Here is a 26,980-nt window from a genome sequence, read left to right as displayed (position 1 = left end):
ATGCACACACACCAACATGTGGGCCGTTTCACCAGCACCAAAACAAGGCTGATAACATGAGACTAAACATGGAATGACGGGTGACACGCACCAGGCCTCTCCTCCTCCACCCTCCCCCTCATTTCTCCCTCTTCTTTGGCACTCGCTCCCCCCTTTGCCTACATCTCTTCCCTCCATCTCTCATTACCCAGCACATGCACCATCCCTCTGCTCTGCCCACTCCTCCAGAAGCTCCTTCCCATCTGATGGTTAATTCATCTGGTCTGACTGGAACCTTCTTCATTATTAATACAACATTAGGAAGATAGAGAGAGGCAGAGAGACAGAGGCAGCGAGGGAGGCACCGAACCAGGAGGAAAATCACATGAGGGAATAAGGAGAGGAAATAAGGAGAGGAGGGGAACAGGGCAGGAGAGGCAGAGGGGCTGGTCAATGAGGAGAGGAGACGGAAGAGGTGGATTAAAGCAGGAGAAAAATACAGAGTGCCAGACCGGAATCAGACATTTGAAAGTCAGGAGACAAACAAGAACACAGAGAATGCAACAGCAAAATAAAAAGAGGATCTCACATGTTTGGAGCGACTTGGTGAGCGATGGCTAGTGAGCATGAGATCATAACTCACACTAATACTGTATGTACATAAGCATTCCTGTAGTTTTAGAAATACATCACCTCCCTTTGTCATGAAGCTCTTTATTGAAAACAAGTGAAATACTTGTTTACTAGACAATATTAAATATTAATACTAGACAATATTAATTTTGTCCGTAAGTCACCCAACTAAGCAGTCCATTAGAGTCCTACAAGAACACCAGCCACTCGTACTTTACAGTTTAATGACATGGACGGATATGTACAACTCCATACGGTTTGTGAAGAAAATTATGGAAAAAAAGAAAAAATATATAAACCACGTATGGAATAATCTGAACTTCATGTATTATAAATCCACTCTTTATTGATGTTAACTAAACAGTGAATTCATCATTCACCCTCTGAAGTCCACACTAACGCTAACTTTTGAAACGCTCATCCTTTATAGGATCATGAGCACCACCCTGTGGTGAATGAGAGGAACAGCACAATGTCTGGTGGGCAGTCGCTGCCTAAAGTCCAGCTAGGGCAGCGTCCAGCCCCCCACAGCAGCACTTCAGACACACTTGGCCTCCATGTCGTAGAGTTGAAGAAGGTCAGAAATTACGGCGTTTATGTCCTCTTTGGTTACGTCCTCACATAGCACCTAGGCACACACACAAGAACCATATTATTTAGAACATTATACAATCATTATGTCTTGTTTTGAGGTACTGTAACGGTTCAATCAGTGTGGATATGAACAGATTGGATTGCTGCACTTCAGGCTAACAGTTAACGGCACATAGACTGACTCACACACACACACCTACAGAAAGGCAAGATCTCAAGCGTCATATTTTCATTACTAATAAGGCTTCATAGTGTACACACACACACACACACACACACACACACACACACACACACACACACACACACACACACACACACACACACACACACACACACACACACACACACACACACACACACACACACACACACACACCTGCCACCACTCTTTCTCTCCGACAGGCATCTCCACTCCGTAGCTGTTCAGAGCCAGGTACAGTGTTGCTATGGCGATGTGTTGCGGAGCGTGGTGGATGCACATGACTCCGTGGTAACAGTCTCTCAGCAGAGCCCAGGCCGTCTCGGCCACGGGCGTCCGGGTCCAGGCGTGGCGGTTCACCAGAGCCTTCACAGACATCAGGTAGTGGAGCAGATACTGGAGGGGACCACAGTGTTAGTGGAGCAGATACTGGAGGGGACCACAGTGTTAGTGGAGCAGATACTGGAGGGGACCACAGTGTTAGTGGAGCAGATACTGGAGGGGCCCACAGTGTTAGTGGAGCAGATACTGGAGGGGCCCACAGTGTTAGTGGAGCAGATACTGGAGGGGCCCACAGTGTTAGTGGAGCAGATACTGGAGGGGCCCACAGTGTTAGTGGAGCAGATACTGGAGGGGCCCACAGTGTTAGTGGAGCAGATACTGGAGGGGCCCACAGTGTTAGTGGAGCAGATACTGGAGGGGCCCACAGTGTTAGTGGAGCAGATACTGGAGGGGCCCACAGTGGTAGTGGAGCAGCAGGTCTGTCGTACCCTACACACTAGGCTAGCTTTCATCATTTCAACATTCATTTATGCATTATTATTGTGACAATGTAACGAGGCGTATCTGGTCATCCCAGGTGTTAAAGGTCCCATGTCATGCCACCAGGTGTGGTGTGATTGGCCGTTACAAGCCGTTTTGGAAATATGCCCCTTATGACATCACAGGCGGGCCACCTGTCCACCTAGATGTGTGACGGATAGATGAGCAACGTCTGCTACAGTCCACTGGGTAGGGCTGGTGGACTGATCTATCCAGCACACATCTAGGTGGACACACCCATTTGTGATGTCAGAAGATCCAAATTTTCGGCTTGTAGAACGGCGTGTAAACGGCTAACCACACCACACCTGGTGGCACGTCATGGGACCTTTAAACAACAACCATGAGCCTGTACATGTGTACAACACAGGCTCCTGGACTGACCATCACATCCATCACAGCCCTTTGGGTGTCTAGAAAAGCGCTATATAAATTCTATTAATTATTATTATCAATTATTATCAACCGTCCATCCAAAGCGGAGCCGGCGCGGTGGCCCTCACACACACACCTTGTGGGGGTGTCTGAAGGAGACATGGAAGTCCAGCTGCCTCAGGATGAGCAGCTCACACTGCACCACGCTGTCCCTCAGCTCCCAGAACTCACGGTCACACTCCAGGGGCGCGCTGCCACTGTGGAAATACCTGTGTGTGTGTGTGTGTGTGTGTGTGTGTGTGTGTGTGTGTGTGTGTGTGTGTGTGTGTGTGTCAAAAAATAAAGAAAAACATCCAAAAGAGTTGATTTAGTATAGCGGCAGTGTGTTGTCCAGACTGTCCTCGGTGTGGACCGCCGGTCTGGTGGTCTTCATGTCCGCCCGGCTAACCCCTCCCATCTCAGACCCCGTCTCACACTGACGGTATGACTCCGCCCCCTCTCTCCGCCTGTCAATCACTACTGAACACGGAGAGATGTGACGATGTGTTGACATGCTGAGTGGAGGAGCCACGTCACCCAGCGCTCTTTAAAGACTGGATGAAGTCATCACCTGAGGAGGCCAGTGACACGGTGTGGGTCTGAGGCTCACCTGTGGCTGACGTTGATGATGTCGCGGGTCCGGAGGTGCTGCTCCTCCACTTTGCCCGCCAGGTAAACACAGCTCATAGCGACCAGGTAGGGCTCGTACACCCGCAGGCTCACGCACTCGAAGAACCGGTGGTACAGCTCACAGGCCGTCGCCACGGGAACCGAGCGCATCCCCAGCTTGACCCCTGAACACACGATACACACCGCTGATACACACCGATGATACACAACGCTGATACACACCGATGATACACACAGATGATACACAACGACACACGCCGATTCTCATCCCGGGGACACTACGGTAGTACGGGGAACAGCAATAGACACATTTTTTATACATTAGGAGAACGATCAATGAATCACCACTATCACTACCACTATCCGCGGTTACCTGACTCCATGATAAAGCGACACACGCGGAAGTGGGTTTTAATTTCCCTGGAAACGTCGGTATCTGAGTCCGAGCCGCCTCTGGCTGCCCGCCCCGGGGGTCCACCATGAGCAGCAGCCCGCCCTGAGTCCGAGCCGCCTCTGGCTGCCTGCCCCGGGGGTCCATCGTGAGGAGCCCTGGAGGACGGGTCCTCCATCCCCAGCTGCTCCCTTCACCCCCTAGCGACGTAACAAGGCTCGCCTGCAGCCCGCCGGGTGAAGCAGGGTGTTGGGTCCAGGCTGGAGCCCTCAGCTTAAAAACACGAGACACGTGAACCGCGCCAGGCTCCCGCGCTGCAACAGATGACCTCCGACATGGGACGGGGGGCGCACTGACTGTTAACGTTATCAGATTAGACAGTTATGATCACATAACCTGTAACACCCATTCTCCTTGTTGCATGTTGATCACCGTGTAACACTGTTCTTCTGTGGTGTGAACCGGGATGTCCGGGAACCACCGCCACCTGTCGTCCCGGAGCAGACACACGCACAGTGAACGCAACGTGCACGTCAAATGCATGAAATGTATTTATTATTTGTTATTTATAATACGCCTATACTTTAGTGATACCAGAGTTACCTATTTATCTTTGCGTATAAATATAAAGAGGTATAAAGACACAATGTAGTGTCTAATGAAGGAACTACCAGGTTTATAGTTGATAACACCACATATTCTACAAATTCGATTTATATCATAAATCTGTCCGGGATTCTTGCGATATTCAATAATCATATAATGAGTTGTTAAAAAGAAAAATGCCCATGCTTTAATTATTTAAAAAGTCCTGCTGATTTTATGAGCATCATTCTACGATTGTAGAAAAATAACAAATAAGAAATATATGCACTTGGTATAATCTTTGTCATAAAATATCTCTGCCAATAAAGTAAAAATAAATAAATAAAACGTTAGGTACAGACAGTTGCCAAATTGGGCCAGATTTCCCGTCAAATTGGACCCAATCTGGCAACACTGGGTACAGACTTGTAACTAAGCAACTAGTAAACATCCACAGAGCGCAGGCCGCCGCCGCTCATCAATAATGTCCTCGAATTACTCTGCGAACCAGGTCAGAAAGTCACACCAATTGTATTACTGGGCTTCATTCACGTTCATTTACTGATATATTTATGTTTCTCACCATTCCCAGTATGAGAGTTCTTACAAGTCGCAGAGACTGCAGAACTGGTGCATCTCTAAACCCTGCAGACAGGTAGGGGACTGTACGTAGTTATAGTCTGGTAGGGGCTACGTCATTGTCGGTGGTGTTACTGACAACGTGTGTGTGTGTGTGTGTGTGTGTGTGTGTGTGTGTGTGTGTGTGTGTGTGACAAGAGACCCACTGCTCTAGAAGGTCACACCACTTTCATTGCTGATGACAGAGGACATCTGATGCCAGGAGTTTCCAAGGTAAAAAAAAATATATATATATATGCTATTCCCTAACAGTGCCTTGCTTCCAGGCATAGCTCAAGTGTTGATCCACCCCGTTGTCGGTGACAGAGAGGAAGCTCCTGGCCGGCCTTCAAGGGAACCTGGGACCTCCCAGCTCGACTGCCCCCTCCGGGCCTCAACCCCACCAGCCGCTCCGTGGAGGGCTGGAACCGACTGCAGGCGCTGCACGGTGATCCGGAGCGCAGCCGCACAACTCAGCCTCCAGAGGGCAGCAAAGACACGCCGCGTCAGGTGAGAGGCTGTCGGAGATAGCGGTGGATGATTCATGATTCTTTCCCTTGATTCAGTTCGCGTCGGTCAGTTCCCCAGGACGAATCGTTCAGAGTCGTTCGTTTGTTCGTTCAGTCGCGTTTCCGGTAGTGGTGAATCATGGAATGCACGGTTCTCAGCTGAGTCGGTCAGACTCAGCTCCTCCCTCGTTCTCAAACATTCGTGCAAACGGTCATCAATCAACACACAACATTACAACTAAGTTCCTAAGTTCGGGATGTTGTTGCCCTGTTCCTCTTCACCACTCTGCTAACTTAACACAGTGAACAGCGAGTCAACGAGTGGGAGACGAGTCTGGGAGAACGATAGAGACGAACGAGAGAGAAATGACACAGGGAATCAGGTCGGTTCGTTCTTGTTAAAGAGTCGTTCCTTCGAACCCATCGACCCTTCGACCCATCACTAGTCGGAGATTAAACGCAATGCTTTAACACTAACAAAATTAGAGAGCTAGAGAAAGCTGAAGTTTAAAAGATAAAGACTTATGATCACTGGTTTGAAGAGCCCCTGATCTGGAGTCAGGCTTCAGGTGATATTCTCCTCCTCCATCCACTGACCAATCATAACATCCTATGTACTGGGATTAGACACCCTGCTGCCCCTACCCCAGCACCCCAGTACCCCAGTACCCCAGTACCCTGATCAGACCTTAAGATGAGCGTTAGTTGGATTTAGAGATTTACAGCTCTTAGTGGTCAATGGTAAACTGGGGGCCAGCCTAAGGGGCCCCTCTATGGCGTCATGAGGCCCCCCGTCTCTTCTTGCTCTGAGGAGGGGAGCCAGATATAGAGGTCACCTTGTTGGGGTCGTACTGGGATACTGGTTAGGGGTCGTACTGGGATACTGGGTTCATGGGGCAGCTGAGAGTCCCGGGTTGCAGGACAATTTCTTTGAGCGTTATAGTAAATTCATCCCATACTTCTCACTGCAGAGCCACTGGGTTAAGCTAGGTCTAGTCCAGCTCCACCTCTAGGTCCAGCTCCACCCCTAGGTCCAGCTCCACCCCTAGGTCCAGCTCCACCTCTAGATCCAGGTCCACCTCTAGGTCCAGCTCCACCTCTAGATCCAGGTCCACCTCTAGGTCCAGCTCTAGGTCCATCTCTAGGTCCACCTCTAGGTCCAGCCCCACCTCTAGGTCCAGCTCTAGGTCCACCCCTAGGTCCACCTCTAGGTCCAGCTCCACCTCTAGGTCCACCTCTAGCTCCACCTCTAGGTCCACCCCTAGGTCCACCTCTAGCTCCACCTCTAGATCCAGCTCTAGGTCCAACTCTACCTCTAGGTCCACCCCTAGGTCCACCTCTAGGTCCACCTCTAGGTCCAGCTCTAGGTCCACCTCTAGATCCAGCTCTAGGTCCAACTCTACCTCTAGGTCCACCCCTAGGTCCACCTCTAGGTCCAGCTCTAGCTCCACCTCTAGGTCCACCTCTAGGTCCACCCCTAGGTCCACCTCTAGGTCCAGCTCTAGGTCCAACTCTAGCTCCACCTCTAGGTCCAGCTCCACCTCTAGGTCCACCCCTAGCTCCACCCCTAGGTCCACCTCTAGCTCCACCTCTAGGTCCACCTCTAGGTCCACCCCTAGGTCCACCTCTAGGTCCACCTCTAGGTCCACCTCTAGCTCCACCTCTAGGTCCACCCCTAGGTCCACCTCTAGCTCCACCTCTAGGTCCACCTCTAGGTCCAGCTCTAGGTCCACCTCTAGGTCCACCTCTAGGTCCAGCCCCACCTCTAGGTCCAGCTCTAGGTCCACCTCTAGGTTCAGCTCCACCTCTAGGTCCAGCTCTAGCTCCACCTCTAGGTCCACCTCTAGGTCCACCTCTAGCTCCACCTCTAGCTCCACCTCTAGGTCCACCTCTAGGTCCACCTCTAGGTCCACCTCTAGCTCCACCTCTAGGTTCATCTCTAGGTCCACCTCTAGCTCCACCTCTAGGTTCATCTCTAGGTCCAGCCCCACCTCTAGGTCCAGCTCTAGGTCCACCCCTAGGTCCAGCTCCACCTCTAGGTCCAGCTCTAGCTCCACCCCTAGGTCCACCTCTAGGTCTAGCTCTAGCTCCACCTCTAGATCTAGCTCTAGCTCCACCTCTAGGTCCAACTCTAGCTCCACCTCTAGGTCCAGCTCTAGCTCCACCTCTAGGTCCACCTCTAGGTCCACCTCTAGGTCCACCCCTAGCTCCACCTCTAGGTCCACCTCTAGGTCCACCTCTAGGTCCAGCTCTAGGTCTACCTCTAGGTCTACCTCTAGGTCCACCTCTAGGTCTACCTCTAGGTCCACCTCTAGGTCCACCTCTAGGTCCACCTCTAGGTCCAGCTCTAGCTCCACCTCTAGCTCCACCTCTAGCTCCACCTCTAGGTCCACCTCTAGGTCCACCTCTAGCTCCACCTCTAGGTCTACCTCTAGGTCTACCTCTAGGTCCAGCTCCACCTCTAGGTCCAGCCCCACCTCTAGCTCCATGTTCTATATATATCAGCAGCATTCGGACAACCCAACATAAAGAGTCTGACGACAGGGTTTAAGGGGAAAATCAACGTCTTTACTTGTGGAAACAAAGATATTTTAGTTCCACATGAGAGGAACGACCAACTGGAAAAAAAAAACCATCAACAGAACGACCAAGGTGGTTACCACATGACAGGCAAGAAAAACGATAAAGAAAAACCCTCACGCTCACTAGCTGGGTGGAGCACCTTAACTGTCTCCTGAGCCTAACGCACAACTCGCGGAGCGGACAAATCAAAAACAGTGCGTCTTCCGGGTAAGCTAACTCACTACCCTAGCTGATCCTATACTTAGAGTGAAGAAAGTAACCACCAAGGCGAAAATAAAAGTAACAAAGGTAAGGTGTTGAAAGCATTCAACAGCATTTAGTAATGACTAACAAGGTTTAACAAAGAGTAACCAAAAGGTACAGGTGTGCCAGCATCTGTGCTCAATAGGAGAGAGAGAGAGCCGCCATCTTCCACTGGGCTTTATATGAGTGGGGGCGGCGCCAACAATCAGGGAGAGCCAGTCAGCACCTCGTAGCCACAATGCTCCGCCTCCAGGAGTTGATTGAGGTGATTGGATGCAGGAGCAAGGCAAAAACAAGATATTAGTGCAAACACAAAAGTCAGTACAATATAGTACTACCATGTAACACTCCACCTCTAGGTCCACCTCTAGGTCCACCCCTAGGTCCACCTCTAGCTCCACCTCTAGCTCCACCTCTAGGTCCACCTCTAGGTCCAGCTCTAGGTCCACCCCTAGGTCCACCTCTAGGTCTACCTCTAGGTCTACCTCTAGGTCCAGCTCTAGGTCCACCTCTAGGTCCAGCTCTAGGTCTACCTCTAGGTCCAGCTCTAGGTCCAGCTCCACCTAACCATCGCCCTAGCCATAACCCTAACCCCTCAACCTAACAATAACCCTAACCATAACCCTAACCCCTAACCCTACAAGAACCCTAACCCCTAAACCTACAAGCACCCTAACCCCTAAACCTACAAGCACCCTAACCCCTAAACCTACAAGCACCCTAACCCCTAAACCTAACCATAACCCTAACCATAAGTTGATTGGCCAGCATAAAACCCAATCAGCTGGACTCGGTCCAGAGAGGTGGAGCTTGTCAAGGTTAAGCTCCGCCTTTTTGGCTCTGAAGGGAGATACACTTGTTTCAGGTTGTAACAGTTTATACAATACTTGTAAAGTGAGTCGACCTGGCATAGTCAGTGGGCGTGAAACTGTTCCCCACCTTACTCACTCTAACAAGTTGCACAAACTGGTCTGTGTGGATATCTTACAAGAATTCCTAAGACTAAGAGTGTTGTGAAGAAGAAGCTTTGTTGAAACCTCACTTATGGTTATCTTAATTATAAAACCTTACATGGCTGAGCTTCAATGATTTTTGGCCAAAAGTAGCTCATGGTTCTTTGGCTTGTCTTTTCCTCTCAGGAATTTGCATTTAAAATCTCTGGTCAAATGTTTGTGGTGACAACTGCAACAAGCTGTGAAGGCAGAAGTTCTTTTTTCTTAGGTGGAATACGATGCACAGCAGGACTCCTCCGCCACCAACCCCACCCCCCCACCTCCGGCCCAGCCCCAGGACCCTCCCGGCTGCTCTGGGGCTGAGGGGCCCACCAACCCCACCCCCCCACCTCCGGCCCAGCCCCAGGACCCTCCCACCAGCCAGCAGGGCCGACAGCCCCTGCATGTTTAGTGTGTGATCTTGTGTTTCTACGTCCATGTGTTTGGTCCTGTACTCTGAAATACACTCATGCTGGCTTCCATTGGTAGCTTGTACGTGGGTTGTAGCATCCTACTTTCTGCATAATAAAGAGCATCTATAAAGTCACCAGCAGGCGTCCCCATCACCCCCCATGAGAGTGACACCCTCCATGAGAGTTACACCCCCCATGAGAGTGACATCCTCCATGAGAGTGACATCCCCATGAGAGTTACACCCTCCATGAGAGTGACACCCTCCATGAGAGTGACATCCCCCATGAGAGTGACATCCCCCATGAGTGACACCCTCCATGAGAGTGACATCCCCATGAGAGTGACACCCTCCATGAGAGTGACATCCCCCATGAGTGACACCCCCCATGAGAGTGACATCCCCCATGAGTGACACCCTCCATGAGAGTGACACCCCCCATGAGAGTGACACCCTCCATGAGAGTGACACCCTCCATGAGAGTGACATCCTCCATGAGAGTTACACCCTCCATGAGAGTGACACCCTCCATGAGAGTGACACCCTCCATGAGAGTATCAGAGCCGCTCAGTTAAAGCCCCAAGCGGCTCCCTGCTTTAAGTGAGCGGCTCAGTGCTGATACTAGTACACAGTACAGTGTCCTAGCGGCCCATCTGGAGTGTAATATTGTGAAGAACAGTGCATTGTGGGAGTCTCAATGATCGTTCAAGCAATTCATCTGTCAATATTTACATTTACAGCCATATACGGCCAATAGTAGTGTTGGAAAAATAACGTTTGCATCAAATGGCACCCATTTTATTATGGTGAGATAAGGGATGGCTAATATTTCATATGTAATTAGGTGAGTGCTGCAAGCAGTTCTCAACTATTATTCTAGGCTTTATTCTTTCTTTCTTTCTCATTCTACTTTTAAATATTGTGGCCCCTGTGGGCATGGACGCCAATTGATTAAAATGTTTTGATTGTTATTGTAAGGGGTATCGAGCGCAATGAGACCCAATGTCCTTGAGAAATGTCTTTATTTGACTCCAAGACGCTTAACAAAAACTCCAAACTAAATTACACGTTGGAGATTTAACCGAAACTTGCAACACACTCCAAAGTAATATAATGTTCGTTGAGACTTTTTGCATCCTCTGGTCTGGATCACCTTCCTTTCTGGTTCCTCCCCCCTACTGAAACACAAAGCAGACACATAAATACACGTTCCCTGATTGGACCTGATCGCGGGCACCTGTTCGCAATCAGGTCCAATCCCCCCAGCCGATCCGGTGTGTTCCCAACCGTCCTCTACCTCCCCCCACAGGCCAGACGTCGCACGTCCCACTCCACAGTTATATATCGGGGCTTTGTGAGTTGGGACCCCCGTTTATATGGCCAGAGGCTAGGTGATTGTTACATATCCGGTAGGAGCTAAATGCTAACGTGCTTGAAAACAATCTTTTAACGTCACGCTATCTACACAAACTAAGTCATATGAAAGACTCCAAGGCAACGGTAGAGGCCTAAGATTACAGCAAGCTTGCTGTATTTATATGATAGTGTCGAACCTGCTGTCAGTACTTTACTGTAATTTTAATGTAATTTTTAAGTTTTACAGAGGACCCAATCATTATTATTTAATGCCACTCAATTACAATATTATCACACATTTCACTTTTATTTTGAGTTTCATTCTTCTTCAGGGTCATTGATGGGAGTCACCTGCAGGCTTCTACATTTTGGCATATTTGGCATAGTTTATGGCTTATGACGGAAAACAGATTATGGGCCAGTGTATGTAGAGAGAACAGATTACACTTTAGTACCCGGCCCCAAACACATAACCTGACCATGTATGGTTTACAGGGAAAGCTATAAACAATGGCAGCATTTTGTACAATACCAGACAATGACTGGAATGTGCACTTGATTCAAAACAAAACTATTCCATTTTCAATAGACCATGTTGGGACAAAGCTTTTTGATGGTTCAATCGGATCTCACCCATCAGCCACCCGGCTGGGAGGTTCTTTCAAGGATGCCATAGGAAATATTAATAATAATAATATAAATTAATTAATAATATAAAATATTTATGCAAGTCTGTATCATAAGCTCAATAATAACACAAGCAAATTCAGCTCCGATGCTGGTGGCTGGTGTGCAGCTCGGTCTTGACAGTGATTCTAATCTTCATAATTGCTATCCAATCTTTATGTTTGCCTGTTACTCGCAACCGTAAACAGGAAGAGGAGGAGCCAAACACCAACTCCAGATCCCTCTTCTCAAATCTCCCATTGTTCATGGTCCCCAATGGCCTGAAGTCCCTGCAGCTCTTCTCCCCCTTCGCTGTGGTCTCAACGTTCTGGCCGAGCTCCACCACAGCGTACTGTAGGAGGTCCTTCCCTTCCAAGCCCGTCTCCACCCTCACGCTGGTCACCGTGGCGGGCGCTCTGAGGACCACCGTCAGATAGCTTCCGCGCTCCGGTGTGCGGCCCCAGAAGTAGCCCTCCCCTGCCTCCCACGCCAGCCGAGGCACGTGGTCCGTGTACACGGATATATTGCTGTACACGTCGGCCGCAGGGTTGGAGTAGACGTTCTCCTCGAAGAACTTGTCCTTCAGCTTGTTGGCGTTGCCCTGGAAGGAGGAGAAGGCGCCCATGTGCTGAAACAGGGAGGGCTTGATGAGGATCCGCTCCTTCTGCACCAGCAGCTGGCGGAAGTGCGTGAGCAGCCAATCGCAGGGCATCTCCTGGTAAAACAGGAAGAGAAAGCGGGCCAGGAGGGGTAGGTCTGCCGCTTTGTAGAGCTTCCCGATGTAGCCCAGGCTGGAGAACTCCAGCATGGCCCAGGGGACCGCCTGGTGCTCCTGGATGCTCTTGTGGATGGTGGTGAGGAAGCTGTGGGCGGAGATGACGTCGTCCTCCAGCTGGAGGTAGTATGTGCCCTGGCTGCTGCTGTAGTGCATCAGGAATGAGTAGTCCACGTTCTGCTTGGAGCGGAAGGCCACTCGCTGCGGCGCGTCGTTGTAGTTCCTCTTCAGGGCTGCAGGAGAAGATGGGGGGGGGGGGGGGGGGGGGATGTGTGTCACGTGAGGTGCTCGCTGTGGTCTGGGGGCCCCTTTATGTTACTCTTTGGGGCCCCCTCTATGTTACTCTGTGGTCCCCCTCTATGTTACTCTGTGGTCTGGGGGGCCCTCTATGTTACTCTGTGGTCTAGGGGCCCCTCTGTTACTCTGTGGTCTGGGGGCCCCTTTATGTTACTCTTTGGGGCCCCCTCTATGTTACTCTGTGGTCCACATCTATGTTACTCTGTGGTCTGGGGCCCCTCTATGTTACTCTGTGATCTAGGGGGCCCTATATGTTACTCTGTGGGGCCCCTCTATGTTACTCTGTGGTCTGGGGCCCCTCTATGTTACTCTGTGATCTAGGGGGCCCTATATGCTACTCTGTGATCTAGGGGCCCCTCTATGTTACTCTGTGGTCTGGGGCCGCCTCTATGCTACTCTGTGATCTAGGGGCCCCTCTATGCTACTCTGTGATCTAGGGGTCCCTCTATGCTACTCTGTGGTCTGGGGCCCCTCTATGTTACTCTGTGATCTAGGGGCCCCTCTATGCTACTCTGTGATCTAGGGGTCCCTCTATGCTACTTTGTGGTCTGAGGCCCCCTCTATGTTACTCTGTGATCTAGGGGCCCCTCTATGTTACTTTGTGGTCCCCCTCTATGTTAATCTGTGATCTAGGGGCCCCTCTATGTTACTTTGTGGTCCCCCTCTATGTTACTCTGTGGGCCCCCTCTATGCTAATCTGTGGTCTAGGGGCCCCTCTATGTTACTCTGTGGTCTGGGGCCCCCTCTATGTTACTCTGTGGGGCCCCCTCTATGTTACTCTGTGGGCCCCCTCTATGTTACTCTGTGGGCCCCCTCTATGTTACTCTGTGATCTAGGCCCTCTATGTTACTCTGTGGTCTGGGGCCCCCTCTATGTTACTCTGGGGTCCCCTCTATGCTACTCTGTGGTCTGGGGTCCCCTCTATGTTACTCTGTGATCTAGGGGCCCCTCTATGTTACTCTGTGGTCTGGGGGCCCCTCTATGTTACTCTGTGGTCTGGGGCCCCTCTATGTTACTCTGTGGGACCCCTCTATGTTACTCTGAGGTCTGGGGGCCCCTCTATGTTACTCTGTCATCTAGGGGGCCCTCTATGCTACTCTGTGATCTAGGGGCCCCTCTATGTTACTCTGTGGGCCCCCTCTATGTTACTCTGTGGTCTGGGGCCCCTCTATGTTACTCTGTGGGGCCCCCTCTATATTACTCAGTGGTCTGGGGCCCCCTCTATGCTACTCTGTGATCTAGGGGCCCCTCTATGTTACTCTGTGGGCCCCCTCTATGTTACTCTGTACCTGTAAGAGGTGGATAAAACTGTGGCGGCACGTGTATCACTAGCAGCTGGCCCTGGTCCAGCTCGGCAGGGTGGGCAGCTCTGATCTGGGCCAGCGTTGCCCCTCGCCACTCAGGGTCAAACTCAGCCAGCAGCACCACCACCACCATGGAGGCCCGCTCTCTGGAGGACGACTGGGAGAAGATGGAGGCCAGGGTCTGCAGGAGGTAGCTGCCTCTCTCCCTTCTCACCGACGACAGACCCACCGTAAGGAACTCTGGGCGGGGCAGAGGAGGTGTAGAGGCTCGTCATGGATTTGTGTGTGTGTTTGTGTGGGTGTTAAACATGACTGCTCTCTCTCTCTATCTCTCTCTCTGATAAAGAACATACAAATACTTTTTTAATGTATATTTGGTTCTATTTTTCTGAAAAGCTAACTTGGTGAGAGTCCATGAATGTCTTTTCATTAGAACAGTTCCACTTCCCCTCAGTGACCTTCAGCCCTTGGTAGAAGGTCACAGCAGAGGAGCAGGGCTTTAACGGGAACACACCTGGCCTTGTAGGGCTTTAACAGGAACACACCTGGCCTTAGGGCTTTAACAGGAACACACCTGGCCTTAGGGCTTTAACGGGAACACACCTGGACTTAGGGCTTTAACGGGAACACACCTGGCCTTGTAGGGCTTTAACAGGAACACACCTGGCCTTAGGGCTTTAACAGGAACACACCTGGCCTTGTAGGGCGTTAACGGGAACACACCTGGCCTTGTAGGGCGTTAACGGGAACACACCTGGCCTTGTAGGGCTTTAACGGGAACACACCTGGCCTTGTAGGGCTTTAACGGGAACACACCTGGCCTTGTAGGGCTTTAACAGGAACACACCTGGCCTTGTAGGGCTTTAACGGGAACACACCTGGCCTTAGGGCTTTAACAGGAACACACCTGGCCTTGTAGGGCTTTAACGGGAACACACCTGGCCTTGTAGGGCTTTAACGGGGACACACCTGGCCTTGTAGGGCTTTAACGGGAACACACCTGGCCTTGTAGGGCTTTAACAGGAACACACCTGGCCTTAGGGCTTTAACAGGAACACACCTGGCCTTGTAGGGCTTTAACAGGAACACACCTGGCCTTGTAGGGCTTTAACAGGAACACACCTGGCCTTAGGGCTTTAACAGGAACACACCTGGCCTTAGGGCTTTAACAGGAACACACCTGGCCTTGTAGGGCTTTAACGGGAACACACCTGGCCTTGTAGGACTTTAACGGGAACACACCTGGTGTTGGAGCTATGTAGTTGTAAGATTTAATTGTAAAACATTTATTTAGTTTGTTTGCTTAATATAAAATAATATGATTATTTTATGTTTATTTTCTCATTTGTATTATAAATTAAAGTGAATTTGAGTTTGTTATTATTATTATGCTTTTGTTTTGAAATTATTACTAGCCTATATATAGAGGTAGGCGGGCATAGGTAAGACAGGCACTGGGAAGGGTCATGGTTTTTTACCAGTTGCACGGGAGAGACGAAGGAGATGAGGTTTTGTTTGCTTGAAAGATCGGAAAATAAACCTTCAGAAACCCAAATTCACGACTGGACAGTTGACTCTTTTCCCTGCACTGTGTAAGATTCGTCCCCCTGGTGGGGGCCCAGTGGCTACTTTGATTACGTTGCTTTGTTTGATTTCTTAATTTTCAAGTTATTGTTTTAGAGAGGACAAATCGCCACTACATAAAGTAAAAAACCACCCTAAAGTATTCCCCCCCCCCCCCCCCCCCGACGAAAGCCCCCTCAAAGTGGACATTGGACAGTTAAATTGTTTGGATCGCTCTCCCTTTGATGCGGAAAAGACACCTCACAACCTGGAGCCGCTGGCCGGCGAACATCGCTCAAAAACAACTGATCGGTATGTGAAAAGATTCCCTCTCAAAGCCGTATTGGAAAACGGTAACACTATTGGAGTGCTCGAGGCATTGTTTCACACTGTAAGCAAGTTGATGTGTAAATAAGTCGGAAAGTTTACAAGCCAGTAAGGATGCGCACGGTGACGCCCACTACGTCACCAGATAAGCTCATTCATAGAACATTCATTCATAAAAGCGCTGACCAGATGTCTGATGATGTGTGACAATGTTCTGTGTGTGGAAAGTGGAAAATAAAAGGTGCGCCAATTAAATGAGTTTGAAGCGGATTTGAGACAAGATGGAAATGTCCGACACTGTGTTAAAAACAAAAAGCGACACTGCTTCCGTGTCCGCAACACCACGGAACGTGAAGCTTACAGCCAAAGGCTTGGCATTCCACATCGAAACGTGCCAAAAAAAGAGGTCTCTAAAATGCAAACAAGCAAAAAAGTACATGGAACAAATGTGTGTCTTGATGAAATCCACTGATGATGTGCATGCAGTGCAATATCAGCTGGGTCAGTTCATTCAATGCTACGAGGAAGCAAATTAAAGTTTAATTTGCTTCCTCGTAGCATTCAATGCTGCATTCAATGCTGCATTCAATGCTACGAGGAAGCAAATGAAAGTTTAATTTGCTTCCTCGTAGCATTGAATGAACTGAACTTCAAGAAAGATTCATGTGTTTCATTATGAAACACATGAATCTTTCTTGAATCTAAACCTGCCCGAGAGTGAAGTTGAAAGACAAAATAAATATTTTCATGCAAAAAAGAAAAACGTTTTGTGATTTTACAGAAGAAGCCAAGAACTGGTTATCTGATGCCGGTCACCCATATGCGCAAACAAAAGAAAATGTTAATGAACCTCCAGAAAACCAAAGTGTTGCTTCTGATGGGATTAATCCAGAGGACAGTGTTTCAAACATTTCATGTCCTAAGGGGTCTCATTACAAAGCCAATTCTCATGTATCCAAAGCCTCATCTTCCACTTCCTCTGCAAGAATAAAGGTTGAAGCTGATAAAGCAGCACTAACAGAGTGAATGGCTGCATTAAAAAGGAAACATTCTCTGGAAGCCAAAGAAGAGGAACTAAGAAAAGAAAAGGAAAAGTTTGCTCTGGAAACCGAACTGGCAGTAGCCAATGCAAAACTTCATGTGCTGGAAGTCAACTCAAAGTGTGGTTCTAAAGCACCCAACGGAATGAACTCTTATTTTGAAAGGAACCAAGCTCAAATAACAAGCCAACTGAATTCACATGCACATTTTTTTGTCCCAAAAAAATGCAAACAAAAGTGAAATTCTGGGTGAACCTCAGTCTGTAGGACCAGTTCTGGCCTAAACAAATGGCTGTGACACAAATTGACTTCAGACCTGCAACAGATATTCCAGCACGAGGCACACAAATGGTTCATGCTGCTCAACAATGTGGACATGAATCCTATCTCAATCTAGGAAGCAACCATAACACCCAAAATGAGATTGTGAACATCATGCAGCGTCAGAATGACATCACAACATTGCTGGTTTAGCAAAATCTATCATCTGCTCTGCCAATGAGAAATATTCATGTGTTTGATGGTGATCCGCTGCAGTTTCAATCCTTCATTAGAGCTTTTGAAGTTGGCATAGAAGGAAAAACAGATAATGGGAGTGACCGCCTGCATTTTTTGGAACAGTACACCAGGGGTCAGCCCAGAGACCTGGTGAAGAGCTGTCATCATCTACCCCCTGCTCAGGGCTATCAAATGGCTAAATCCCTTCTGACTGAGCATTTTGGAAATGAACATAAAATTGCTTCAGCATATATGGACAAAGTTCACAACTGGCCACCCATTAAAACGGAGCACGTGGAAGCACTGCAATCGTTTTCTCTGTTTCTTCGAGGTTGTGCCAATTTAACACAGCAAATTGTGTATATGAAGGAGTTGGATATGCCATCCAACCTCAGAAACATTATTTTGAAACTACCCTATAGGCTAAGGGAAAGGTGGAGGACGGTTGCATGTGATCTGCAGGAGAAAGGAGGACGAGTTGTGTTCACTGACCTTGTGACCTTTTTGGAGAAACAAGTCAAGATTGTTTCTCACCCGCTTTTTGGCAACATTCAAGAATCACAACCCGCCAGCCACAAACAAGCCCCCAACACATATTATGCAAATCAAAGGAAAGAAAGAAGCACATTTGCCACCAGCATCACTGCAGTGAATGAAGGAGATAGAAGCGATGACGACAATGAGACCAATTCCTCTTCTACTCAAAGTAACATCAAATGCTGTTTATTTTGCCAACAAACAAGTCACTCGATGGAGAAATGCTCACTCTTTAAGATGAAGATGCATCAGGACAAGATATGTTTCATAAAGGAAAAGGGAATTTGTTTTGGTTGCCTAAAGCCTGGCCACATAAGTAAAGACTGCAGGAGTCGCTTGGATTGCAATGTGTGTCAGAAGAAGCATCCCTCAGTACTTCACATTGAGATAAAGGATAAAAGTACATCCTTTAAAGAAATACAAGCATCTGTGAGTTCTCGACTAAGCGTTTCACCTGGACAGCCTCAGACATGTGGGCATATAGGGGCCGGTGATGAGGACAATGCTGTCTTTTCCATTGTTGCAGTCAAAGTTAAAGCCCACATGAGTAACACAATTGTGCAGACGTATGCATTTCTGGACCCGGGGAGTTCCGGTACATTCTGTACAGTCAGTTTGGCAGAGAAATTGGGCTTGAAAGGCAAGCCAGCCAACATCCTACTAAGGACAATGGGTCAACAAAAGATTGTGGGCACCACCATATTGACTGGTTTGGAAGTGTCTGGTATAGATTCCAATGATTTTATTGAGTTGCCTAATACCTTAACTCAAAATACTATGCCGGTGTCAAGGTTGAATATTCCATGTCAAGAAGATGTTGAAAGGTGGTCTTATCTGAGGAATGTAAAGCTTCACGATATTAATGCAGATGTGGATTTGCTCATCGGCACTGATGCATCAAAAGTGATGGAACCCTGGGAGCTGATCAACAGCCAAGGCGAAGGACCATACACAGTCCGAACAAGAGTCGGCTGGGTCATTAATGGACCACTTCGTGGTGGAGATAACAACCAAGTGAAGACTGGCTGCTCTGTTGTTACAACAAACCGTATCTCTGTGGCACACCTCAAAGAAATGCTCATTAAACAATACAACCAAGACTTTAACAAGAACGCATCAGAGGAGCAGCTGGTCTTCTTCTCTGAAGAAGACCCTGTGCTACCAAATAATCGCTGTGTGGCGGAACAGCGGCTCCAGGGTTTAAAGAGGAAATTTGAAAAAAATCTACAGTTTAAGCAGGACTACACCACATTTCTGAATGATATGTTGGACCAAGGCTATGCAGAAGTAGTACCCACGGATCAGCTGGAAGAGGATGATGGAAAAGTGTGGTTCATCCCTCATCACGGAGTACATCACCCCACCAAAGGAAAGCTAAGGGTCGTGTTTGACTGTGGAGCCACATATAAAGGAACATCCCTGAATTGCCAGCTTCTGCAGGGCCCGAATCTCACCAACTCTCTTTTAGGGGTCCTCGTTCGGTTCAGGAAAGAACTTGTGGCAGTCATGGCTGATATCCGTGCTATGTTTTATCAGGTACAGGTGCCTGATAAACATGTGAACTTCCTCCGCTTCCTTTGGTGGCCTAATGGCAACACTGATCTAGAGCCAGTGGAATATCGGATGAGAGTACACCTGTTTGGAGCAGTATCGTCCCCAAGTTGTGCCAACTATGCCTTGAGGAGAGCTGCTGAGGACAATGCATCTGATTTTCCTCCTGAAGTGATAAGCACAGTCAACTACAGCTTCTACGTAGATGACTGCCTGAAGTCCACAGCCTCGGAGAAAGATGCAATACAAATTGTGAAGGACTTGACGGCACTCTGTAACAAAGGTGGATTCAGCCTCCAAAAATGGGTGACAAATAGCCGTTCTGTGTTGATGTCAATCCCAGGTGACATCAGATCAACAGATGTAAGAGAACTGGATTTGGACACAGACCAGCTTCCAATGGAAAGAGCACTAGGATTGCAATGGTGTGTGGAATCTGACCAGTTCAGCTTTAGGACTGCATTACGGGAACGTCCACAGACCAGGAGAGGCGTTTTGTCTGTGGTCAGCTCCCTATATGATCCATTAGGATTCTTGGCCCCCTTTATCATGCCAGCCAAATTGATGTTGCAGGAGTTGTGCAGAAGAAACTTGAAGTGAGATGAACCAATTCCCCCCCTATTCTTTAAACAATGGTCTGATTGGCTCAATGATCTCCAAAAAATGAGTGGATTCCAAGTGGAGCGATGCATTAAACCCAAAAACTTTGGAACATCTGTGACAGCACAAATTCACTATTTTTCTGATGCCAGTGAAGCTGGGTATGGCACAGCGTCCTATCTGAGACTGGAAGATGGCAAAGATGTGCATCTGTCATTTATTGTGGGAAAGGCCAGAGTAACACCCCTAAAGCAGGTTACCATACCTCGCCTGGAGCTCACGGCAGCAGTCCTTGCTGTCCGGATGGATTCAATGCTTCAAAAGGAGCTACAGATGAAACTAAAAAAGTCAGTGTTTTGGACAGACAGCACAACTGTTCTGAAGTACATCTGTAATGAAACTAGGCGCTTTCATACCTTTGTTGCTAACAGAGTTTCTGTTATCAGAGAAGCCACCAACGGGGACCAGTGGAAGTATGTAAACAGGGCTTTAACGGGAACACACCTGGCCTTGTAGGGCTTTAACGGGGACACACCTGGCCTTAGGGCTTTAACAGGAACACACCTGGCCTTAGGGCTTTAACAGGAACACACCTGGCCTTAGGGCTTTAACAGGAACACACCTGGCCTTGTAGGGCTTTAACAGGAACACACCTGGCCTTAGGGCTTTAACGGGAACACACCTGGCCTTAGGGCTTTAACAGGAACACACCTGGCCTCAGGGCTTTAACGGGAACACACCTGGCCTTAGGGCTTTAACGGGAACACACCTGGCCTTGTAGGGCTTTAACAGGAACACACCTGGCCTTGTAGGGCTTTAACGGGAACACACCTGGCCTTGTAGGGCTTTAACAGGAACACACCTGGCCTTAGGGCTTTAACGGGAACACACCTGGCCTTGTAGGGCTTTAACAGGAACACACCTGGCCTTGTAGGGCTTTAACGGGAACACACCTGGCCTTAGGGCTTTAACGGGAACACACCTGGCCTTGTAGGGCTTTAACGGGAACACACCTGGCCTTGTAGGACTTTAACGGGAACACACCTGGCCTTGTAGGGCTTTAACGGGAACACACCTGGCCTTAGGGCTTTAACAGGAACACACCTGGCCTTAGGGCTTGGCCATGTACACCTTCAGCGTTCACAGGTTTACCCACCAGCTCACCAGGGAGGGATTTTCTTGCACCAAATACAACTGCAATGCCCTGAGGGGGATCTCCCCCTGTGGGTGGCCATGGTGGAGGGGGGCCGTGGTGGAGGGGCCGTGGTGGTCCATATGGAGGGGGTGGAGGGGGGCCGTGGTGGAGGGGGGCCGTGGTGGAGGGGCCGTGGTGGAGGGGGGCCGTGGTGGAGGGGCCGTGGTGGAGGGGCCGTGGTGGAGGGGCTGTGGTGGTCCACATGGAGGCCTAGGATAGGCCTACAACCAATCAGAGCAACGGAACGGGGGAAGCAGCACTGAGCCACGAAAATATTGTGAACAGAGCAGCAGACACGGAGGAATGAGTGCAGCCTCCCGGCGCTCCTCGCACGCCCTCAGATTGGTCCCGCCTCACACCAGAGTCTAACAGGTGGTGGTTTATCAGGATTGTGTTATCAGGATTGTGTCTGACGGCCCCACCCTCCATGCGACTGTGGGCCGGTGGGTCCGCTCCTACATCTTGGGCTGAGGTTGACCAGAGACCACAGGCGTGTTTCACTTAAAGCGCCATGTCCCCTGTGCTCCCCCAGCGCTGGGGCCAAGGGGCTTATGTAGCACCACTGTCAACAGGTGTCCTCCATCTCCCAGCAGGCTGTTGTGCCAGAGAGGGCAGAGCGACCACAACACACTTGACACACAACTCACTGCTGTATGTAACAGTGTACAGTTGTTTTTTATCCTCATGGGTGCCGGCAATGTCAGCGAAAGAGGAGGTAACCACTTCAAAAGATGTTCTGATTTATTTTCATAATTTGACAATTAAGGCCATATACTGTATCTAGTGTGCACATCAAGTGTGCCATTATTACCTAATCAGGTCAGGTTTGCGTGTGCGTGCGTGCGTGCGTGCGTGCGTGCGTGTGTGTGTGTGCGTTTGTGTGTGTGTGTGGGTGTGGTTGTGTGTGGGGGTGGTTGTGTGTGTGTGTGTGTGTGTGTGTGTGTGTGTGTGTGTGTGTGTGTGTGTGGTTGTGTGTGTGTGTGTGTGTGTGTGTGTGTGTGTGGTTGTGTGTGTGTGTGTGTGTGCGTTTGTGTGTGTGTGTGGGTGTGGTTGTGTGTGTGTGTGGGTGTGGTTGTGTGTGTGTGTGTGTGTGTGTGTGGTTGTGTGTGTGTGTGTGTGTGTGTGTGTGAGAGACTCACTCTGCTTGATTGGGGGCACTCCAGCCAGCAGCAGGTAGGACACGTTGAGTGGGAGGTAGTTCCCACCGTCCACCCATGACTCAGTGGCGCCCGCGCTCTTGGTGAGGGGCCACGTCCACTCCGACACGCTCACCACTGTCTGCTTTGGGCCGGTCCAGCCATGTGGAACACAAATAAAAAAATGAAAGAAAAAATGCATAAGCTGCACGTAAGCACTCAAACCCTGGCTGAAATAAGGAAGTAAGAAAGTAATGCGTTAGTCATGGGGAAGTGCACGTTTACAGTAGCATCAGACCGGACAGAACGGTTGACAAACGTAAAAAAGTCTACAAAATAAGTCCATAGAAAGTGAGCAATATTGCACGTAATTAAAAATTCCATATAAAAAAGAGCCTGAGATATAATGAATATAATGCAATTGCAAATGTGTGTACAGTGGCGGACTTAGCAAATTGGGGGCCCAAGGCGGAGATATGTATGGGGCCCACCTCATCCGATCTTTAAAAGAGAACGGAGAAAAAGAAATGGTGGATGAATGAATGGACTGAATGGTGGGTCGGAAGGTGAAGAGAATCCATGCGGAAGTAAAGGTTGGAGATGAGAAAAAAACTTCCCCTTTAAACCCTAGATGGAAAACAGAGAACACACAAAGTGTAGCAGTACACAAACTAATAGTCACGATGGAACCCAACAGAGAATAAGGTTTCAGATAACACCTGTCTGCCAAAATGCCAGCACTGTTTATTCTTTTTTTTAAGATCAAATCAATATCAGTATAACAGCAAGACAAGTAGTTAGGGTAAAGCCCCACAAACAGTCATATAGGCTTACTTAGAAAAACATCACAAACAGCCATATACTTAGCAAATATTGCCAAGAGGAATAATTGACTTTGTATGTGTGTGTGCAATTGGCATTGCACTTGAGATTGAACATTTCAAACAAACCTATATATAGGTTATATATATATAAAGAGAGAGAGAGAGAGAGAGAGAGAGAGAGAGAGAGAGAGAGAGAGAGAGAGAGAGAGAGAAAAAAAAAGATAGATTGTTCTCCACATCACACGCTTCTGACACAGTCCTACTTATTGATGTCTTCACCTAGCGCCACTTCACAGCTAGCTGCTGCTGTAGCGGCATGTTCAACGCCTTGGACATTGTTGTTCTTGTCTGTATCCCCAACAATAGCCGTAAAACAGTGTGTCATCTTTGGCAGCGTTGCCAAATACTTATCTGCGTCTTTTTCGCTTTTTTCTTTTATTTGAGCCGCTTGGGTAACTTTATTTCCTAACCCTTTTCCTAACCCTTTATTTTATTTTTTTGCGTTTCGACTCATCTTGCTTCGTCTCTGTTTGTGTACTTTAAAAAATATATATATTATTATTATTTTTTTTGAGGTTGGTTGGGGGCCCCCCTACTGGTTGGGGGCCTAATAAGGCATTCGCCTACTCCGCCTTAATGGTAGGTCCGCCACTGTGTGTGTATCGCTACAATTACGCGTCATCCTGCATTAAGTAGGCCTACACGACCACATTCCAACCACGCGCTGAAGAGAATGCGCGCTCACCCTCACCAGGTTGGACCGGCCCAGCAGATACACGCTCAGCAGCAGCAGAGTCCCGACCACGACCCGGGTCACAGAACAGCGCATCCTCCTGAACCACCTGTACGCACGTACACGCGCGCACACACACACACACACACACACACACACACACACACACACACACACACACACACACACACACACACACACACACACACACACACACACACTCAGTGACTTGGGTAGTCAGGATAATTGATTTCTAGTGCAGCCCTTAATAATTGATTTAATCCTGTAAATAAATGTTTCAGGAGGAAGGAGGAGGAGCAGTGAGCGCCGAGGTGCTGGAGAGCACTGGAAGATTCACAAAACTAAAAGTATTGACAAACAATTGTATTGTTTATTGAAAAGATGAACTCTATCTATATTTCCAACTTATCCGAGTACCCCGTTCATTAAAACGCTGATACAATTCCAACATGGTAATAGCGTTGTAATTAACGTACTGTAAATGTTTTCAAGTGTCAAAATCGATGGGGTTCAAAACACTTCATTAGAACACAATTATAATCACATTTATGGGAAAACTCGATTCAAACAACCTTACCTACAAGCAGCGTGTTGTGTGTGTTTAGAAAGCGATGTAGTAAATGTGTTGGTGTCCGAACGGTGTATCGTCGGCATAATCAGTGAGGTCTGATAACACACCTCCGCCCTCAACAGCTGTCAAGCCCAACGCACACCGCCGGCACAGCGCAGCGCCAAAAAGAACGCTCCCATTATTTCCGACATACTGGCCCACACCGGCGGCGCCTTGACGCGCGCAAGCGCGCCGCCCCGCTAAGCTATTTCGTACATCACGGCTTGATACAAGGTCCTGTACATGTGGAGATTGTCGATACAGTAGATGAATAATTCCACAATGCAAAATGAATGAGCAATGACAGTAAATAAAGTGACTAAACCGCAAACAAAGTGCCTGACAGGACATAAGTAACTATCACGGGCATCAGGGCCGTATATGTAGTCCTAAAACAAATCGTATAACGTAATGGTAGCCTATACCGATTATGTTTGTTGGTCTGCTGCTTTCAAAACACAATCACAGCGGTGCTGCAGCGCGACGCTTTCTATTGGTGCTGGGGGCGGCGTTTGACGCGCGGAAACTGCGCACCGCTGCGCTTCGCCGGCGCTATGCGGCCGGCTTCAAACGGGGAGCCGGAGACAGCAGTAGGAGCACGTCGCGCACCTACTACACGTATTACGGTAGCGCGGTGTGCGTCCCAGTCCAGTGTGAAGACACACACACTCTGCCTGAACCCTGCCGCCATAAGTCCATGATACAAATCACGTTTATTGGCCCCCGCACACGAGACAACCAAGGGAACGATGCAAGCCTCTCACTTCTAGACACTGTCACCAAAAACTTGGACTCAAAACATCCACACACCAGGATTTTATTCACGGACTTTTCCTCAGCTTTTAATACTGTGAGCATTGATAAACTTTTACATCACCTCTCTGATCTTCAGGTTCTCCCAACACTGATCCTGTGGATCCTGTGTACCACAATGTATTTTAATGGGGTTAAATCAACCAAGCTCATTTTAAATACTGGACTCCCCCAAGGCTACGTTTTATCACCAATCCTCGTCTCTGTGTACACCAACAACGTCTTGTGTCACAGTGAAGGTATGGCACTTTTTAAACATGCTGACGACATTGCCTTAGTTGCACACATGGCTAACTCGCTACCAGGAGGTAGTAAACAACCGGGCCCAAACTTTTGTTGAGCTCTCCTGGGAACTGAACATCACAAAAACAGAGGAGCTGTGCTGTGGGGGCGGAGACAGGGCATCACCTCTGTTCCAGACAGCAGCCAGGGTCAGCTAGTGGAACAAGTAGGCCTACAGGTTTTTAGGTACCTGGGCATAGAAATGGACACTTCCCTGTCCTTCGCACAACACAGACACAACGTACAAAAAAGCACAACAACGTCTCCACCTTCTCAGGAAACATTTCAGGACAGCGAGGACATTTTAACTTTGGATTACCGCTCCCTCATTGAATCAGTTCTCACTTTCAATATCTCTTCCTGGTACAATCAACTCACCATCAAACACAAAACAAAACTCACACGCATAGTGAATCAGGCTGCCAAAATAACTGGCTCCCCCCAACCCCCTCTGTCTGAGCTGTACAGCCATGCGGTGATCAGCCTGATCACTGAGGACCCCTCCATCACTCCTTCCAGCTGCTACCATCAGGCAGGCCTTTTAATAATAATAATAATAATAATGATGATGAATGTACCACAGGCCCGGAAAAACACCTACAAAGAAATCCTTCATCCCTTCTGCAATAGCCCTACTGAACAGCACAACATGAACACCAGTCAGCTGGTACCTCAACACCCATGTCTTGTTTTTATGTTTGTTTATTTGTGACTGGAGCCATGTCAAAGAAAAAATTCTGTAACCCTCGGGTAACAGACAATAAAGTCGTATCTATCTATCAACTCCCAAGAGCTGCTATCGTTTTGGAATGTTGCTTTACCCATGCCCGTAGCCAGCTCCCTAAAATAAATTAAGAATAATTGTTAACTAATACAACTGTATAAAAAAACAGTGGTTGAGAACTTCTCGAGATGAGTGCATGCTTAATTCAGTTAAGACTTGTTGCTTTGTGTCCGCTTTGTGTGGCATCTGGTGGTGGGAGCACAACCTCCTTTACCGTAACGGTTTACCGACTACGGCCCTGGCTTTACCGTAATGGTAGAGGTTTACCGGCTACGGCCCTGGCTTTACCGTAATGGTAGAGGTTTACCGGCTACGGCCCTGGCTTTACCGTAATGGTAGAGGTTTACCGGCTACAGCCCTGGCTTTACCGTCCCTGGGTTTACCGTAATGGTAGAGGCGCACCAGATACATTTTCGGTAAATGAAGCAGCCTCGTGTGCACTAAATATCGGTCTATGTAGG

The 26,980-nt window shown here is 48.7% G+C and overlaps 4 protein-coding genes across 4 annotated transcripts; 2 read left to right on the top strand and 2 right to left on the bottom strand.

Moving 5' to 3' along the window:
* Positions 1–833: 833 nt before the first annotated feature.
* ccnq (cyclin Q) lies at positions 834–4,093 on the bottom strand. Its single transcript, XM_084480011.1, has 5 exons — positions 3,648–4,093; positions 3,255–3,438; positions 2,742–2,874; positions 1,586–1,804; positions 834–1,240 (listed from the first exon to the last, which is right to left on the bottom strand). The coding sequence occupies exons 1-5, from the start codon at positions 3,841–3,843 to the stop codon at positions 1,151–1,153; spliced, it is 822 nt and encodes a 273-aa protein (XP_084336137.1). The 5' UTR covers positions 3,844–4,093; the 3' UTR covers positions 834–1,150.
* A 641-nt stretch (positions 4,094–4,734) lies between these two features.
* On the top strand, positions 4,735–10,211 carry cfap126 (cilia and flagella associated protein 126; the record flags this gene model as incomplete). The annotated part of the gene is made up of 7 exons (XM_084480260.1): positions 4,735–4,761; positions 4,843–4,905; positions 5,028–5,102; positions 5,196–5,378; positions 9,425–9,601; positions 9,809–9,949; positions 10,035–10,211. 7 exons carry the CDS (start codon positions 4,735–4,737, stop codon positions 10,209–10,211), a joined length of 843 nt encoding a protein of 280 aa, XP_084336386.1.
* Positions 10,212–11,577: 1,366 nt separating this feature from the next.
* On the bottom strand, positions 11,578–24,720 carry LOC311359947 (alpha-1,3-mannosyl-glycoprotein 4-beta-N-acetylglucosaminyltransferase C-like). The gene is made up of 5 exons (XM_084480007.1): positions 24,608–24,720; positions 24,022–24,118; positions 22,456–22,594; positions 13,991–14,245; positions 11,578–12,637 (listed from the first exon to the last, which is right to left on the bottom strand). Exons 1-5 carry the CDS (start codon positions 24,682–24,684, stop codon positions 11,730–11,732), a joined length of 1,476 nt encoding a protein of 491 aa, XP_084336133.1. The 5' UTR covers positions 24,685–24,720; the 3' UTR covers positions 11,578–11,729.
* Positions 16,177–17,332, top strand: LOC311359664 (uncharacterized protein; the record flags this gene model as incomplete). The annotated part of the gene is made up of 3 exons (XM_084479727.1): positions 16,177–16,328; positions 16,939–17,107; positions 17,261–17,332. 3 exons carry the CDS (start codon positions 16,177–16,179, stop codon positions 17,330–17,332), a joined length of 393 nt encoding a protein of 130 aa, XP_084335853.1.
* Positions 24,721–26,980: the final 2,260 nt, after the last annotated feature.

Source organism: Micromesistius poutassou (genome assembly GCF_964030765.1).
Source record: "Micromesistius poutassou genome assembly, chromosome: 15".
Classification (NCBI taxonomy): domain Eukaryota; kingdom Metazoa; phylum Chordata; class Actinopteri; order Gadiformes; family Gadidae; genus Micromesistius; species Micromesistius poutassou.
The sequence above is the reverse complement of the archived record's forward strand: the minus strand, read 5'-3'. Positions and strand labels throughout refer to the sequence as shown.